This window comes from Brassica napus, chromosome A4 (genome assembly GCF_020379485.1).
Source record: "Brassica napus cultivar Da-Ae chromosome A4, Da-Ae, whole genome shotgun sequence".
Lineage (NCBI taxonomy): Eukaryota > Viridiplantae > Streptophyta > Magnoliopsida > Brassicales > Brassicaceae > Brassica > Brassica napus.
In genome coordinates, this window is record NC_063437.1 from 7709602 (window position 1) to 7728967 (window position 19366).

At 37.3% G+C, this 19366-nt stretch overlaps 1 protein-coding gene across 1 annotated transcript; it reads left to right on the forward strand.

The window, feature by feature from the left end:
- Window positions 1-3144: 3144 nt before the first annotated feature.
- Window positions 3145-4452, forward strand: LOC106414329 (GTPase Der-like). Its single transcript, XM_048777345.1, has 2 exons — window positions 3145-3623; window positions 3703-4452. Exons 1-2 carry the CDS (start codon window positions 3375-3377, stop codon window positions 3874-3876), a joined length of 423 nt encoding a protein of 140 aa, XP_048633302.1. The 5' UTR covers window positions 3145-3374; the 3' UTR covers window positions 3877-4452.
- Window positions 4453-19366: the final 14914 nt, after the last annotated feature.

Here is a 19366-nt window from a genome sequence, read left to right on the forward strand (position 1 = left end):
TTGTTTCAGATAGAGCCGGTTAGGTGAGAAACAAAGAAGAGATCAAGAGCAATGCACCTGAACTCAAGCTGAGCTTTAGAGACCTCAATTATCTTCCTAATATGCATGAAAAACAAGGCAAACACGTCAGGAATGAGATGGATTGGGTTAGATTTGAAGTTGGCGAAATAATGCTTTTTCGGCCCATAAAGAGAATTGCAACCAGAAGCTTGATCCACTTTATCTCTTGCAAGAACAACAGGACGTGGAGGATCTAAAGAACATTAGGAGACACTTCAAGATCAAGTTCAAGTCGTGGCCAAGAAGAAACCAAAGAAGAACCAGCTTGTTGGTTAATTTCTTATTTGTAATTCAAAATCAATGTAAACCAAGTTTTAATAGGATTAGGATTAGACCAGGTAATAAACCAATTTCGAATTGGATTAGGATTATAATTAAACTACACCATTCTCGTTTAGGATTAGGGTATGTTAGTCGTTTCAATTTATCATTGTATGCAGCTGGGAAATCAATCAGTCAACGTTTTTTTATCATCTTCTTTGTTTTGAGTTTTCTCTAAATTCTACTGGTGTAATATCCAGCTTGGGTTCTCTGATTTGGTGTGTCATATCCAGCCCAGAAGCCTTGGAGTATCAGGAGGCGAGCCATCTCTCTTGTGTCCCACATCAATCCACACGCCTTGATACAGATCGAGTATTTGATTCTCTGTTTGCAAAGATTATCAAAGCGTTTACCCACCTACAAGAGATCCAGGGAGTTACAGCCTATCCAGGGCCGTACTAGGTACGTTCTGGAGAAATATGGTGATTTTGGAGCCTTTTGAGGTGCAAAACTGCACAGACGCGTCAGATGTCTAGCTATGGATGGAGACCTTCTTACCGTTAGATTGCGCCCATAGTTTGACACAAGATAGAGCTTTGAGTTAGATTTCTAATGCCACCGGTTTGAGGTCGATCAGGATCTTATAGCAGACGTTATTCCCGTTTTACTGAAGAGCGGTCAGTCTGCCTCGCGAGAGGAAGCTGTCGAGGAGATGAAGGAGTGTCTATCAACGGTGAACCCTTGACATCGGTCGACGGTGATACCAGAATATGGTCTTAGCATATTTTATGACCGACTGAAGCCCAGAAGTAACCACAAATTACCAGAACACCCTTGGACGACCTAAAACCCTGTTTATGTGTTTTCTAAGCCATTGTTGACGGCTAAGCTTTATTTTATTCATAGTTCTAGGTTAGGAGAGAATATAGGAACTACTTCATAGTCCTCATGGAACTCCATTGGTTTTGGTTTTATTAATATTTTATGTTGATTTATGTGACAAACTTCATGCTTGAATAAATTCACCTGTTAGGTTTAGGGTTCAAATAGGTTATGAGGGCTTAGCCGCAAATATATAATTTCTAGGCTGTGATATTCATCAATAGGATGTTCTTACTGCTTGTGTTCTAGAGTCGCGAACTAGAACCCTGATTTTAGAATCATTAGGCACAAGTGATAGCTTGGTCTTTTCTCTAAATATATCCTCATTGAACTAGGATTGCTAGAAACAAGTGATCACTTTATCAATCCGCGCGCAAATCTTGCTAGAAGCGTGTCGATCGATATTCCAATAGAATAATCGATCGATGTCGTGAAAGGTGTATCGATCGATATTCTAGAATCATCGATCGACACTTTCTAATTGATCGACAAACGATAGTTGAGATCATTAGATCTAGCCAATAGAAAAATCTAGAAAGCGAGAGCCGATCGATTTGTTCTTAACTGTTGAGCTCTATAATATCTTGCATACAACAATTAGTCTCTATATTATTATAATCCTGATCACCTGAATAAAAAATCTAGATCTAGCAAACCCTCCTTCCATCAAACTCCATCTATCTACTGAACAACTACGTTGTTTATCCTATTTGTTTTATTTACTGCTTTCCTATTTATTTGCCTAGCTTAATCATAAACTGTTTATATCTATTGTGTGCCCTAGCTCTCTGTGGACTCAATCCCTAAATACTACAATTGAACCTCTTATTTGAGAGAGTAAAGTCACTCCTGAGGGTAATTTGAGTGATATCAATGTTTCCTAATGACAAACCTATTAAAACTTAAATTTGACCCTTAATTCTAATCGATAACCCTATTTAAATAAAGATTAGACCTAGACCCGCGCGACCGCGTGGATATTAATTTTTTGTTTTATTTTTTTGTTTGTACCAAAATAATGCATTTGTAAAAGTTAGTCGTATTACATTGATTATTTTTTCTGTGTTCATAATCTATTGTATCACTCATATTTAGTATCATATAAACAAATCAAACATGTATATATAATGAGATTTATTTATACGATATATAGAAAACAATTTTTTTTCGAATTAAGAAAATATCAGATCTCAAGAAGAATGAGTTAGTATAGTATACAAAAATTGATAAATTAGTTATAGCATTTCTAAGAAAAGATTATAATTTAAATTTTGAAAAACAAAATTAATATATATATACATTTAGATTACAATTTGAACAATAATAAAATGACTTAGGAGCTTAATTTTGTATTAAGATACATATTAGTTTGGGTAATCTTTAATGGTTCAAGGCCCAAAATTTTAAAGCTCGTGTCTAATTCGAGCATTAAAATACCTGAAAATCTAATATTAAAAAGATTTTCCGAATCTAATGGTAAAAATATTACTAAATTTAATATTACATAGGAGTTTAGAAATTATGATAGATATCCAAAACACTTTACTGAATTGAAATCATAAGAAATAGAAAACTATCAGTTTGTATGTGTTAAACAAATATTTAACATATAACAAACTATTTTGGGCTTATATTTTATAAAAAGAAAGTTATTGCTGGGATACAAATTACTCAAAAAATCTTGAATTTGCTGTTGACTCTTCCGCTAGTCAAGGGATGAAGAATTGATTTGGAAAAAATTCATAGATAATATATTATCTAACCTATACTAAAAGAAGGATATATTGATTAGAGAGGACGTCCATGTCGGACGATAAAATCTACCAATCAGGAATCACTTTCATGCCATGTCACTTAATTACTGTGTCCAATTGAACTGGACGAAAATACGTGGAATTACCGACTCTTCACCTTCATCGTCTCCATAATTGTTATCATTCTGCCGTCTGTAGTTAACTCCATCTCCACCTTTTTACATTTAATTCCCTTTATTAATCTTTGCAACACCAAAGACGTTCACAATCCGACTCCACTCCTTACTCTCTTTAAATAAACTTTTTCGCCCAAACATAGCTTCAACGACACCAAACAATGGCTATGAAATCTGAGAACCCCGACGGCAAGGCTCTGCTGACTAGAAGAAGCTGCTTCTTTGTTTTCTCTCTTTAGTGATGAACCTCATAGTCGTATATTCAGATAGATGTACTCAAGATGATGTTCCAAGTGATGAGAACCTCTCTGAAGAAGACGAGTCCAAGTTGCCATTGCAGTTAGCTATTGTGGGTAGGCCTAACGTTGGGAAATCAACATTGCTCAATGCATTGTTGGAAGAAGAGCGTGTGTTGGTGGGTCCAGAAGCTGGTCTCACTAGAGATGCTGTGAGAGTTCAGTACGAGTTTCAGGGCAGGACCGTCTATATGGTACATTTACAGATTCTCATTAGCTGGACATGCCTCACTAATTCACTTCGTTTGATGTTTATATTGGATGTTTGTTAAGGTTGACACTGCTGGTTGGTTAGAGAGAACAGAGCGAGACAAAGGACCAGCGTCTTTAAGTATCATGCAGTCAAGAAAGAGTCTGATGCGTGCACATATTGTCGCTTTAGTTCTCGATGCTGAAGAGGTTCTGTCATATTCAAACATAGTTGCCTTCTTTCTGTTGCAAAACTAAAGCGATGACATGTTTTTTGTTCCAGATCATAAAATCTCAACGCAGTATGACACATTCAGAAGTAGTTATAGCTAGACGGGATGTAGAAGAAGGACGTGGTTTAGTCGTTATCGTTAACAAAATGGATTGTCTAAGAGGGAAACAAAACTCTGAGATGTACAAGAAAATCAAAGAAGCTGTTCCCATTGAAGTTCAGGCAGTTATTCCACAGGTTATCTGATCTGTCATTACTCCTTAGTAATAATTGAAAGAAAGAAACCGATCTTTTGTGAACTCTTGAGGTTCTTGAGCGATGAGAAACATAATGTTTTGGTTACAGACAGGAATCCCTGTTGTGTTCACCTATGCATTAGAGGGAAGAGGACGTTTACAAGTAATGAACGTTTACAAGTAATGAACGAAGTCATTGGCACATACACGAGATGGTGCTCTAGACTTTCACTGGACGCCTCAACCGCTGGTTAATTAAGGATGATGGAATCACAAAGATATTATATCAATCATTAATATCCTGTTAAATAATTGTAACTTACATATCCCATAGAAATTCATAGTCTATTAACATTAAAAATGAAAAACTCGAGTTTGAACTAATATGTGAAATCATATTTACCTTCCCCAATACTAAGGTTGGGTACTTTATCCGATATCCAAAACCGCATTCGAATTCGATCCAAAACTCGAATGGATATTGAGTTAGGAGAGATTAGATATCCAAACCCAAAAGAATAATATCCGAACCCGAATGGATATCCAAAGATTATCAAAGATATATATATATATATATATATATATATTTAACCTTATATTTTTAGTTTATTTCTTTTATTTTATTCAAAATAATTATATTAATGCTACATATAAGCTTATATCAGATAATATATATAATTATGGATTGTTATTCACTTTAAAAACATGTCAAGCTTTGTTTTGTGCATTAACAAAAATTGTATCCAAAATTTCAATTATAATAACCAAATTAGTGTCTTTTTAAAAGAAAATTATCTTCAAAATTATTAATCATTTATTCTATTAAACTTTTAAAACCCCAGTTTAGTTAAAGGTATATTTTTAAATACTAAAAACCTTGAGCAATGAATATTTTCTTTTAAAAAATCTAAATATCCAAACCCGATCCAAAATAACAGAATCTGAACTAAAAAACCCAAACCAGATCCAAAGAATAAAAATAACCGAACGGATTTTATATTTCTATACCGAAATACTCAAAAATTCAAAATATCTGATCCGAACCCGAACGGATAGCAAAACATCCACCCTTACCCAATACCATTAGATGAATATATAAAAATATACAACAAAGAAAAATTAACTAATCTTAAATACTCAAAGTGTTAAAGACAACAAATTAACAAACACACATATTTTCAGCTTAAGAGAACAAACTTAAATTAAAAGAAAATAAAGTACAAAAATTTTTAAAATAAATTTTATCACTTCAATGTAACTAAAAACAATTTTCAGTTACTTAATAATCAATTCAACTAATAAAATTCAAAAACTAAACATTATTCATATTAGTTTATTGGTGAACTATTTCAAAATTATAAAAATTAAAACATTTTTGATAAAGAAAACGTAACAAAGGAAATAAAACCGTCTTCCTCTCCCCAACAGTCCATTTCATGTTCGGTAGCCTTCATACTAGAGTTTTAGGCAAATGAACAAATAAATAATTACAAGATGATAATCCACGCTTTGTGCGGAATAATATATATGTTTTAAATATGTTGTATTTAAATATTATAAACAATTCATATTTTGTTATTAATCACTTTTTTTACAATTGATTAGGGATAGCATTCGGGCATCATTTGGTTCGGTTAGGTACTGTTTGGATCTTTGCGGGTTTAGTTCAAATTTTTGCATGTTCGGTTTAGGTTTAGGTTAGAATAACTCATTTATTTTTATTTTTAAAGTAAAGTTCATATATACTTTAAATTTCTAAAAATCTAAAAATAAAAATAATATATAGCATATAAATTTGAATAAAATATGTTAAAATATTTAGACTTGACATAAAAATTAGTTTAGCTTAAATATTTGTATAGAAAATCAAGTGATATTTTCAGTATTTTTGGTATTTTGTGTAAGTTTATCTATTTTAAACATATAGTTTTAACTATTTTTTATATTTTTAAGTATTTTGGACAATTTAAAAACATCTTATGTATTTTGTATATTCTTTTAGATATTAAAATTGAAAATAATTTAATATATTTAAGTATATAAATTTGGTTCAAATAAACTCAGATACCTGAAATATTTCGGTTCAGATCGGGTTTAGATACCAGAATTTTTGGATTGGATTTGGTTCGGTTATTTGGATTCTGAATTTTACGCAACCTTATACTTTTTGTTGTAACATAATTTTAAACGAAACTGATGATGGTTCATATTTATTTTGAGTATGCAACAATTTTTAAACCAAAACATTTTATACTCTGTATGTGGTCTATTTAGTTAATCATTATTGTTCAAGACCCATTAAAAACGATGAGCTGAACTAAAAAAATGTTACCAATAATCATAAATTTTTAAATGTGAGACTTTTAACTATTTTTAATAATTTATAGTCGTTTTAAAAAATTTGAATTATAACATATAGGAAAAAATATAATTTTTAATTATATATTTAATGTAATATATAAAATTTTATTATATATTTATTATATAAAATTAAACAAAATAAATAGAGGATAAGAAATTGCTATGAAATATTTATTATTTATAATCATTAATTATGATATATATATATATTATCATATTAGGTAATTTCATAGTTTTTGCTTAAGGAAAGAATGGTACTCTACTAATTAATTTAATAGTTAGTTTAAAAAAACATAATATATGTGTAAATGGACCAATCTGTTTTTTTTTTTTAACAATTCTGAGAATAATTCTCATATATGATACGTGGTCACCAAAAAATGTTGTAATACTTCATAATTAATATATAGGAAATTATATTACATTTAAATACTCAAACAAAAAAATACATCAAAATTTATTTAAAATATGCAAAAAACCGGACGTAGCCCGGAAAAGGTCTCTAGTTTACATAAATATAATAGATAGCGATAATTTAGGCTATAGTTTCTATATTTTATAGGTATAATAAATATTCTGACATTGATTATAGGTTTGGATAGACTAATAAAAGATATCATGTTTTGATTCTGAACTTATTGATTTGGTTTGTTTAGAAAGATTAAAAAATCGATTTGTATAGATGATTTGATTTCGTTCATAAAGAAACAAATATGTATCTATCCCGGTTATAGGTTACAATAATACGATACCAATTAGAACGTGATTGAACATTGGAATTGTGGAGGAATAGTTATTAATATATGTATGATAGCAATGAAGACTCGAAGTCATGATTTTTGTTTTAAAAAACTAAAGTTATGTTCCATTGGTCTGTTTACAGGTTCATGAGCTATTGGTGCTCATAGGTGTTGAAGAAAGCTGTAGGTTTTAGTTTGGGACAAGTGCCAATTTCGACCCCAACAATTTAGGTCGTGCCAAATACGGCCCGAACAATTAATCAGTGCCAAATACGATCTTAATTCAATTATAATTCGAAAAAACTACCTAAACTTCTTAAAATATACTTAAACTACATTGACTCTAACATAAGTTAGTCAATAGTTAACAAGATAAAATGACATCGTTTTGATATACGAAGAAAAGTGCCAGTTTTGACCCCAACACTTTTAGTCATGCCAAATAGGACCCAAACAAATGGTCAGTGCCAAAACCGACCTCAACTTAATTATAATTTAAGAAAAACTACCTGAACTTCTTAAAACGTGCATAAATCTACAATGACTCTAACATAAGTTAGTCAACCGTTAACAAGATAAGACAACGTCGTTTTGATATATATATATATATATATATATATCTATTTTTTCAAAAAGTATATATTCATTCCGAAACTCAAACCGTGCTGTGATACCCTTTCAAATGGGCACACTAACAACTAGATAAAAGTAACTTTTTAAATAATATTACAAATTTGAAATTATATAAACTACTATTATTCTTCATCTTATCCAATTTAAAATTTTGGTGACAATTTTTTCTGATTTATATAAATACATTAACATGTTTTTTATTTATCATATCTTTAATAAACTTATATCTTACTAAAATATAAATAATAAAATATTTATTATTATACGATCTTAAATATGCTTAAAACTTTGAATTTATTTACACACATTTTTCTTATATAAATTATTTTAAATTTTTAAACTTAAGTGGAAATTTTTTTATTTTTCAAAGTTAATATTATATATTTTGATATTTTGTTCAAAAATGTTAAGAGGCCTTTTACCTTTCTTTCACTAAAGTATGTTGAACAAAATATTAGACATATTAAACAATAAATAAAATGGGTTTTTGCCAAAACTAACCCACAACTTGATTTTAACCCCAAACCTATACCCAAACTTGAATCAAATGCAAAACTAACCTAAAAGCCTAGTGAAATTACAGCTCAGCCCCTTGTGACCAAACAAAAAAAACAGAAGCCATTTTTACGAATATAGCCCCAGTAAATCGTCTGAGTCATCTGAGATGTTGGAAGTCGTCTGGACAACTGAAGTGTAAGTCGTCTGGTACCAATTTATTTTAAAAATAATTTATAAATCTTGTAAAAAAATATTTTGATGCGTGAAAAATAAAAATCAAGTAATTATAAACAGTTTTAAGTGATATAAATTAATATATGATAAAATTGATTTGTTTTGAAGATAGATGAGTGGAAGTAGTGAATCATGAAATACTTTGGTTTAGGAGTTTGGCAAACATATGTTGTAGTATTGTATGTATTGTTAGGGTTAGATTTTGGAAAACTGAAATGTTTTTTTCAAAAATTAGTTTTCACCTATATGTGTTTATTTCTGTGTATAGTAAACACCTTTCAAGTTTGATTTGATTTTATGAAGTGTTTAATTAGATAATTAAGTTTAGGGGTTATGTTTAGGGTGTGGACGACTTATATTTCAGTCGTCTGTTGAATAATTTACTCGGACGACGTATATTTCAGTCGTCCACATTGTACCGAACCTTTAATTTTACCAATGTACGTATTAACCTAACCGGATCATTTACCGGACATATAAAAGCTAGTTTAGGGGTTATGTTTAGGGTCTAGACGACTTACATTTCAGTCGTCTGGTGAAGAAATTAAAACAGACGACTTACATGTAAGTCGTCCAAATATTCCCGCCTAAAATTTTTTAAAAAAATTATTTTCCCGCTTAAATAATTTAAACCAGACGACTTACTTGTAAGTCATCTGGAAAGTCTTCTATTTTAGTTTCCCGCTAAAAATATTTAATTTCCCGCTAAAAATATTAAACTCTTCTGGAGGACTTACATGTAAGTCGTTTGTTTTAATTTCTTCACCAGACGACTGAAATATAAGTCGTCCAGAAAGTCGTCTGAGTCAAAAATATTTAACCTAATTGAACTTTTTGTCTCCCTATATAAAGAAAAATTTATACATTCAAATGGCTGCAACAAAAATGTAATGTTCATCATTCTAAAACTTTCCAACCTCTCTCTAATCTCTTTGACTTGAAAACACCAAACTTTATATGAATTTTTTAGTTTTGTCTCATGTATTTCTTAATAATCTATCTCTTTTGCAGGTTTTTAATCAAATGGTACTCATCTTCCACTAATTTAAAGGTAGATCTATTAATTTTAGATATGTATTTTTGTGTGTTCTATAAATGTAGATTTATCTAATCTTCCACTCATTTTCTCAATTTTTAAGTCATTTGAACGTTTTTGGATATGCAGGTTTTTCAGATCTCGATTTGATATGCAGGTTTTTCAGATCTGGAAGACTTCTGGGACGACTTACCTGTTAGTCGTCTGGAAGTCGTCTGGACTTCTTGGAAGTCTTCTGACAAAGTCGTCTGGACTTCCAGGAAGTCGTCTGGACTTCCAGGAAGTCGTTTGGACTTCCAGGAAGTCGTTTGGACTTCCAGGAAGTCGTCTGGACTTCATGGAAGTCTTCTGACAAAGTCTCCCTTTCATAATAGATCTGAGCGTTTTGGTAAGTTCTTATGTCTGATTTTTCTTCATTTGGTAACTTCTTGTTGTATAAAGTTCTTACTTTTTTCCCAAACTAAAACTCTCCAAACCCACTCTAATCTCTTTGACTTGAAAACACCAAACTTTATATGAATTTTTCAGTTTTGTCTCATGTCTTTCTTACTAATCTATCTTTTTTCAGGTTTTTAATTAGATGGTACTCATCTTCCACTAATTTAAAGGTAGATCTATTATTTTTAGATATGTATTTTTGTGTGTTCTGTATAGGTAGATTTATCTAATTTTCCACTCATTTTTTCTGTTTTTAAGCCATTTGAACGTTTTTGGATATGCAGGTTTTTCAGATCTGGATTTAATATGCACGTTTTTCAGATCTGGAAGACTTCTAGGACGACTTATGTAAGACCCGATCCTGGATTCCTCAATCCAACCAGACCGCGGCCTCACTAAACAACACAACCAGTTCCATCTTTCATATTCAAGTTCAAGTGTTAAATAATTCTAAGTCTTTTTCAGAGTTTTGGAGGTTCCAACATTCACACTTAAACAATCAAGCAACAACTAGTGCAAATAGATATTTCATAGATATTAACCAAGGTTCATACATCATTCATCATCCTAATAAATAGAATACACACTAGAATCGCATAAGTTCACAAGTTGCACAATAGGCTACAATAATCACACAATTTTCAGAATCAACCCAATCACCACACATCTTCCCATGGCCGCGGTCCTCATGGTGCTTTTCCCTTACCACGGTCCATTTCTGGTCCTGGATCCAACACAAACAAACACACAATCGCAAGGTTAGATTACAAAACAAGAATCAATCACATTGCATGGTCGGATCCAATCTAATCAAGAACCATCATCAAAAATGTCAAATCTGACCCCTCTAAAAAGAGATCCAAATACCAAATAAAATTCATGAAAACTCATGATAATTCAGAAGAAAAATATTCCCATAATCAGATTCAAAAGAATCGGCTCAGATCATAGTGATCTCGGCCATGAACAGCCCACACAAGAGCAAGGGACTTTCATGGGAATTTGATCAGGCCAAGGCCTTAAGATCAATGGGTCCTTCCCTGTACATCATAAAACAATCCATAGCACAACATATATAAAGAAACAGAGTAGAAGAAGTCAGAGTAAGGAGTGGCCAATCGATCCAAACCGGCCAGGCTCACACGGCCATCATCCGCGGCCTTGTCCGGTTACTCTTGGCCACACCTCTCACCTTAGGAGTTCGGTCTCCAGGGGCGACTTCCTTCTCTTTCTCCTTTGCCTTCTCCTTGTCTTTCTGTCTCAAATCCATTCTCTTGATCACACGCCCAAACACACCAGGAACACTCAAGAGCAATCTCTTGGATCAAATCGGCCAATCCAAGGTTTGTGTCTCTCTTTCTCTCTTGAATTTTCTCTGTGTTTCTCTCTGTGTCAAGTTGAGTAAAAATCGACCAGAATGGCAGAAATGAGAGGGAGAAGACGATTTAAACTGTCCCCAACCGCCTGGGCGAACAGTTACCAACCAATCACATCCCTTCTTCCCAAAACCGTCCCATAACCGCCCCATAACCGCCCATTGGCGGTTTCTCCCCTTTTCTTTCTTTGGAAAATCGATCACTGAGCCTCAGCTCACACTCTGGAAGCTTGCCCACTCCCTGTCCCAAGCCTAAGACCCACTTGGTCGAACCGTCCTGCACCCGGACCATCGGCTCGCCCAGTAACCGTCCCGGACTCGCCCACACTGATCCGAACCAAAACGCACCGTTCACCGGATGGAGCTGACCTCCAGCTGTTCCCAGCTGAGTGAGCTAGTCCACCAGCTCCTGTGAGCTGGACAGATCATGGTGAACTGAATACCAGCTGAACCGAGCTGATTGAACTCAAACCAACACTCGTCCAGCTGCCTAAACACTCACCCAGCTCCTTTACCCTTGTTTCCATCATATCCTGGTTAAGTCTCAGCTGACTGATGCCCTTAACCTTCATTCAGGGCCATGATACGCTTGTCTCAAGGTCTAATGACCTGTCTGGTGCGTCTTCCCGCACCATGGCCCGTCCGGCCGATCCTATCTAGGATCGGGGACATGACAAGTCTCCCCCACTAACTTGGGATTCGTCCTCGAATCCATGTTAAGTGTTTCATCAGGAAGAAATTGTTTGTACCAATCCGGATACATACTTTTCATTTTTGCTTCCGTTTCCCAAGTGATGAGGTCTTTACCATTGTAATCCCACACCACTTTGATCATGGGAACTGTCTTCTTTCTCATAGCTTTCTCTGACCGATCCACAATCCGAACCGGCAAAGTTTCCAAAGTCAAGTTCTTACCAAGGTCAGCAGGAACCTCAGGCAAGACAATGTCTTGTTCAGACAAGCATTTTCGGAGTTGGGATACATGGAACACATTGTGGTATGCATCCATTGCTGATGGCAAGTCCAACTTGTATGCCAGTGCACCCACTCTCTCTATGATTCTGAAGGGACCCAAGTACCTAGGATCCAGTTTCTTTCGTCCAGAAACCCTGGTCCTACCCTTAAAGGTAATCATCTTGAGATACACCAGGTCATTGACCTCAAACTCAAGATGTTTTCTACGCTTGTCTGCATAGCTCTTTTGGCGGTCCTGCGCCTCTTTCATCTTCTCTTTGACCATCCTGATTTTCTCAGTGGTCTGTTCTACAATCTCAGGACCCAACATGCTACGCTCCCCCACTTGGGTCCAGCATAGGGGTGTCCTGCACGGCCTACCATACAAAGCCTCATATGGCGACATACCAATGCTTGTATGGAAGCTGTTGTTGTAAGCAAACTCCACTAAGGGTAAGTGTTTTTCCCAAGACTCTCCCCAGTCTAACACACACGCCCTTAGCATATCCTCCAAGGTTTGGATTGTCCTTTCAGACTGCCCGTCTGTTTGAGGATGATAAGATGTGCTCATATTCACTCTGGTTCCCAAGGCCTTTTGGAAAGCCTGCCAGAAATAAGATGTAAATCTTGGATCCCTATCCGAGACAATGCTTGCTGGAACACCATGCAACCTCACTATCTCGTCTATGTACACTTGCACAATCCTGTCGACCCCATCCCCTTTCTTGATGGGCAGGAAATGAGCCGACTTGGTCAGCCGATCAACCACAACCCATACCGCATCTTTCTTATTCCTGGTTGTGGGAAACCCAGTCACAAAATCCATTGTGATGTGATCCCATTTCCATTCTGGTATGGGTAGGTTCTGGAGTAGACCACTGGGAACCTGATGTTCTGCCTTCACCAGTTGACAAGTGGGACACTTAGCCACCCACTCTGCAACATCAGATTTCATCCTCACCCAATGGTAGTACCTTTTCAGATCCCTATACATCTTGTTCAGTCCAGGATGAACTGAAAACTTAGACTTATGAGCCTGTCTCATAATCTCTTCTTTGAGTTCCTTATCATTAGGAACACTGACCCTCCCATTGACCAAGATGGTACCATTCTCAGTTGTCTGGTACTCAGTCTTGTCATTGGCGGCTACCTTCTTTAGGTTTTCATCCAGGCCCTGTGCTTGTCTGATCCTGGTCAGGAGATCGGCCTGGTTCACTGCCTCCAACCCCAATGGCTCTTCTGAACCAACCAAGGTGTTGAGGTTCAAGGACCTGATCATCCCTTCCAGTTCATCCGCCTCCCTCTCAGATGACACTTCAGCCCTTCTGCGGCTCAAAGCATCAGCCACTAGGTTAGCTTTCCCAGGATGATAAGCTATGTCCAGATCATAATCTGCAACAAACTCCATCCATCGCCTCTGCCTTAAGTTTAACTCAGGCTGAGTGAATATGTACTTCAAGCTCTTATGGTCTGTGAGTATTTGCACCTTGGCACCATAAAGATATGATCTCCATATCTTTAATGCAAATACTACAGCAGCCATCTCCAAATCATGAGTCGGATAGTTACCCTCATGCTTCCTTAACTGTCTGGAAGCATAGGCTATCACCTTCCCATGTTGTGTCAAAACACAACCAAGACCAGTTATGGATGCATCCGTATACACCACATAAGGCTGATCAGCCTCAGGCAACACCAGGACAGGTGCATTAGTCAACATGTTCTTGAGTGCTGCAAAACTTTCCTCACACTCCTCAGACCATGTGAACCTCACGTCCTTGCCTGTCAGCTTAGTCATAGGTTGAGCTATGCTCGAGAACCCCTTGACATATTTCCTATAATATCCAGCCAACCCCAAGAATCTTCTAACTTCCGTAGCATTCTTTGGCTGTGGCCATTCCTGAATACATTTGATCTTATCTTGATCCACTGAGACTCTTTTATCAGACACCACATGTCCAAGGAACCCAATGCTCTTCTGCCAGAAGCTACACTTGCTTAGCTTAGCAAAGAGCTTCTGTTCTCTCAGGCGGCCCAACACCGCCCTAAGGTGTCTTTCATGGTCCTCCTTTGTCTTGGAATACACGAGTATATCATCAATGAAGATGATCACAAACTCGTCCAAGTATTCCCTGAAGATGCCGTTCATCATCTTCATGAATGCAGCAGGTGCATTGGTCAGTCCGAACGGCATAACCACAAACTCATAGTGGCCATACCTGGTCCGGAACGCTGTCTTTCTCACATCATCTGGTGCAATGGGGATCTGATGATACCCAGAGGCCAGGTCAATCTTGGAGAACCACTTGGCTCCACGGAGTTGATCTAACAACTCATCAATCCTGGGTAAAGGGTACTTGTTCTTCACAGTCACCATGTTCAAACCCCTATAATCAATGCACAACCTAAAGCTACCATCCTTTTTCTTTACAAATAGGACTGGTGCTCCCCAAGGTGATACACTAGGGCGTATGAACCCCTTCTCAAGCAACTCCTCAAGTTGCTTCTTCAGCTCTGCCATCTCAGCTGGTGCCATTCTATATGGACTTTTTGATAATGGGGCCGTTCCAGGTTCCAATTCAATGATGAATGGGTCAGCCCTATCAGGGGGAATGCCTTGTAGTGCCCCAAACACATCCTGAAATTCCCGAACCAACGGTATACCCTCTGGGTCACAGGCCCCTACAACCTCATCAGTGTAAATGGTAGCCAAAAAGGCCTCACAACCATTTCCAAGCATCCGTTCTACTTGGACTGCTGAAACCACCAAACTACAAGAGGTTGGCTTGATTCCTTGGTACTTGATCGGGGGTCCAAACTCGTTCTCAAGTTGCACCCTTCCCCGGTGACAATCTAGAGTTGCCCGATACTTTCCCAACCAGTCCATGCCCAAGATCACTTCGTGATGCTTGAGGGGGACAACAATCAGATCTATAGGCATCGGCCTATCCAAGATCACCACAGGGATGTCCCTAACCAGACCGAGTGAGTTCATAACCTGCCCTCCGGCCGCACTCACTCGTTCAGGACCATCCCATGTTCCATACTGGAACAAACCTTTTCCTATCATACTTGGACTCACAAAACTATGTGTAGCTCCAGTATCAAATAATGTGTGTGTTTCCACACCACCAATACTTAAGGTCCCTACACAAGACCCATCAAAGTATATCTATCCATCCTAGATTCCATACCATGCAATTCTACTGGAATTGTAAAAGTAGTAGTCTAGAATGTTACCAGTGATCGCTTGGAAAGGCTGAGTCCCAACCACCTCCTTGGATAGCTCATACACACGAGGTGTTGAGGTCTGGCCTCTTCCCTGGACTGGCCTGCTAGCCTCCCCACGTCCCTTACTTTGGTTGCCTTGCAGCTTAGGGCAGTCCCTGCGGTAGTGGCCCTTCTGGCCGCAGTGGTGACAGGTCCTGGACTCACCCAACGGACTTGGACAATCCTTGGCTGAGTGATCCATCTTACCACATCGAGTACAGGCACCCATGGCCTTCCAGCACTCTCCACCGTGGTATCGTCCACACTTAGGGCACTCTGACCTACCACTTGAGGTTTTACCCTCCTCGGTCGAGTCCCTCTTCCTCTTCTTGTCACCACTCTGACCCGAGGATACCACCACACTCTTCATCTTCTGCTTACCCTCCTCGGTGAGGTTGGTCTCCAGCAAGGCCATCCTCTCAACCAACTCAGAAACCGTGTGGAACTTACAAACAGAACAGTAGGTTCGAAGTTCTACCCTTAGGCCTCGGATGAACCTTCGGACTTGAACCTTCTCATCCTCCAGTTCTCTTCCCACATACCTCCTGAGTCGGTTGAACTCTTCTTCATACTCACGAACAGTCCTCCGTCCCTGAGTCAAGTCCAGGAACTTGGACTCCAAACGATCCCACGCCTCAGCAGGAAAGTACTTATGGTTGAACTCAACCTCAAAGTCAGCAAAGTGCTCAATGGTACCATTGGTACGCTTGTCCAAAGCTAACCACCAGTTATGTGCATCTCCCTCCAGGAAGTGTACTGCTATGTCCTTCTGGTAATCCTCAGGGCATCGTGTGGACTTGAAGTTTCGAACCAACCTGGTTCTCCACTCGTCCGCCTCCATAGGATCAACACTTCCAGCAAAGTGTTTGGTTCCCAACTTGGAGATATGCTCCAGCACCTTCAGGTAGTCCATACCACGCACTGGCCTGACCGGTGGGTCTATCTCAATCACCTCAGCCACACGACCAGCACCAACATCAGCCACTCCAGCAGCAACCCGAACCGGGGGATTAGCCTGTCCCACGGACGAGTTCACCAATGGTGTGAAAGCCTGTGTCAAGGAGGCTATCTGAGCTCCCATGATCTGCATAGCCTCCACCAAGCCCCTTATGGTCGGCTCAATGACCTCCTCGGCACCAGTGACCCGAACATTGTTTGCATCAACATTATAGCCACTCCCAGCACCAACATTGGACGACCCAGTATCGTCTCCATGGACTTGCTCTTGCTGCTCGTCCACATTAGTTTCATTAACCTCAGTAGGAAGAGTTGGACCCACTGGAAGTCCGGTTGCATTGTCCACCTGCTCCACCAGAGCGGGTAGCACCGTGGTTGGAATGGTTCCAGCTGGTAACACCCCGGTCTGTTCAGCACCATCCTGCCCCACTGCTCCAGACACTCCAGTTGCCTCCTTTCCTTTCCGAGATTTGTACCTTCTTGTACCCTTAGGAGTTACAAACACAAACAAAAGGTTAGTCCAAAACTGAACACACAAACCTCAATCACTCTTAAGTTAATCAGTACAAAAGATTACTTAGAACCCAACTATCTCACCATGAGTCCAAACGGCCAAGTGTGTGGTGAACCAATAACCCCAACAAATCCTAGAATCAAGAATGCTCTGATACCAAATTGTAAGACCCGATCCTGGATTCCTCAATCCAACCAGACCGCGGCCTCACTAAACAACACAACCAGTTCCATCTTTCATATTCAAGTTCAAGTGTTAAATAATTCTAAGTCTTTTTCAGAGTTTTGGAGGTTCCAACATTCACACTTAAACAATCAAGCAACAACTAGTGCAAATAGATATTTCATAGATATTAACCAAGGTTCATACATCATTCATCATCCTAATAAATAGAATACACACTAGAATCGCATAAGTTCACAAGTTGCACAATAGGCTACAATAATCACACAATTTTCAGAATCAACCCAATCACCACACATCTTCCCATGGCCGCGGTCCTCATGGTGCTTTTCCCTTACCACGGTCTATTTCTGGTCCTGGATCCAACACAAACAAACACACAATCGCAAGGTTAGATTACAAAACAAGAATCAATCACATTGCATGGTCGGATCCAATCTAATCAAGAACCATCATCAAAAATGTCAAATCTGACCCCTCTAAAAAGAGATCCAAATACCAAATAAAATTCATGAAAACTCATGATAATTCAGAAGAAAAATATTCCCATAATCAGATTCAAAAGAATCGGCTCAGATCATAGTGATCTCGGCCATGAACAGCCCACACAAGAGCAAGGGACTTTCATGGGAATTTGATCAGGCCAAGGCCTTAAGATCAATGGGTCCTTCCCTGTACATCATAAAACAATCCATAGCACAACATATATAAAGAAACAGAGTAGAAGAAGTCAGAGTAAGGAGTGGCCAATCGATCCAAACCGGCCAGGCTCACACGGCCATCTGGACTTCCTCGAAGTCGTCTGGACTTCCTGGAAGTCGTCTGGACTTCCTAAAAGTCGTCTGGACTTCCTGTAAAGTCATCTGGAAGTCGTCTGAACTTCCTAAAAGTCTTCTGACAAAGTCATCTGAACTTCCTGGAAGTCGTCTGGACTTCTTAAAAGTCGTCTGGACTTCCTGGAAGTCTTCTGACAAATTTTTCTTCCATATCAAGTGGAGTCCAAGCTTGTCTTTGTAGAGGAATGATCTATAATAGTTTTGTTTGTGGTCTGTTTTGTGAATTGCATGTCTACTCTTTTAGTTGTGATTTTTTTGTAAAATCAGTAATAATGTTTTCCAAGATGTATTAAATGTGCTAACAATGTGTTTACACATTTACAAATCAATGAAATAATAGACTTTAGTAGCCTTTTTCTTATCTTTGGATCTCTCATATACAATAATAAACTCCAATGGCCTTTTTCTCATCTTAATAAACAAGAATGTTGGTAGCTTCATATTGATACAACATTTTAAGAAGCATTTTAACCCTTCTTCCAACTCATAACAATAGTCATCATTATTGTCTATAACAATAATACTTAAGAGATGGAAACAAACAATAGTAACTAGTCAAAGCATATCATATTTTTTATAAGTTTGCGTTGAAAAACTTAGTCAAATTTAGTAAAACTAAGGGAGAGAACATATTTTGTAAATATGAGTTTTATATATCTTGAAGTTACTTATCACTCTTAAAAATACAAGTTATTCAAAAACTAACGTAGCAGACTTAAAAACTAGCGGAGAAGACGCGGACAACTTCAATCTAAGTTGTCCAGACGACTAAACTATACGTCGTCTGGTCAACGCAGAGGTTATTTTTGCAATTGACTTTGAAATCTGTTATTTCGGACGACTGAAAAATAAGTCGTCTACTATTGTTTGGTTAAAAAAAACTCCAAAAAAGCTAGACGACATACATTTCAGTCGTCATAGGTTAGTTTTGCATTTGACTGGATTATTTCAGAAGTTTGACTTTTCTGGACGACTTACATTTCAGTGGACGACTGAATTATAAGTCGTATGTGTATAATTAAATCTTGAAGTTTTTTTTTTCAATTGCAAAACTAACCTATGACTACTTAATTGTAAGTCGTTTACTTTTAAAAAAATATTATTATTTTAATTTTCGCCAGACGACTGAAATGTAAGTCGTCTGGGGAAGTCAAACTTCTGAAATTATCCAGTCAAATGCAAAACTAACCTATGACGACTGAAATGTAAGTCGTCTAGGTTCTTTGGAAATTTTTTTGAAACCAAACAAAA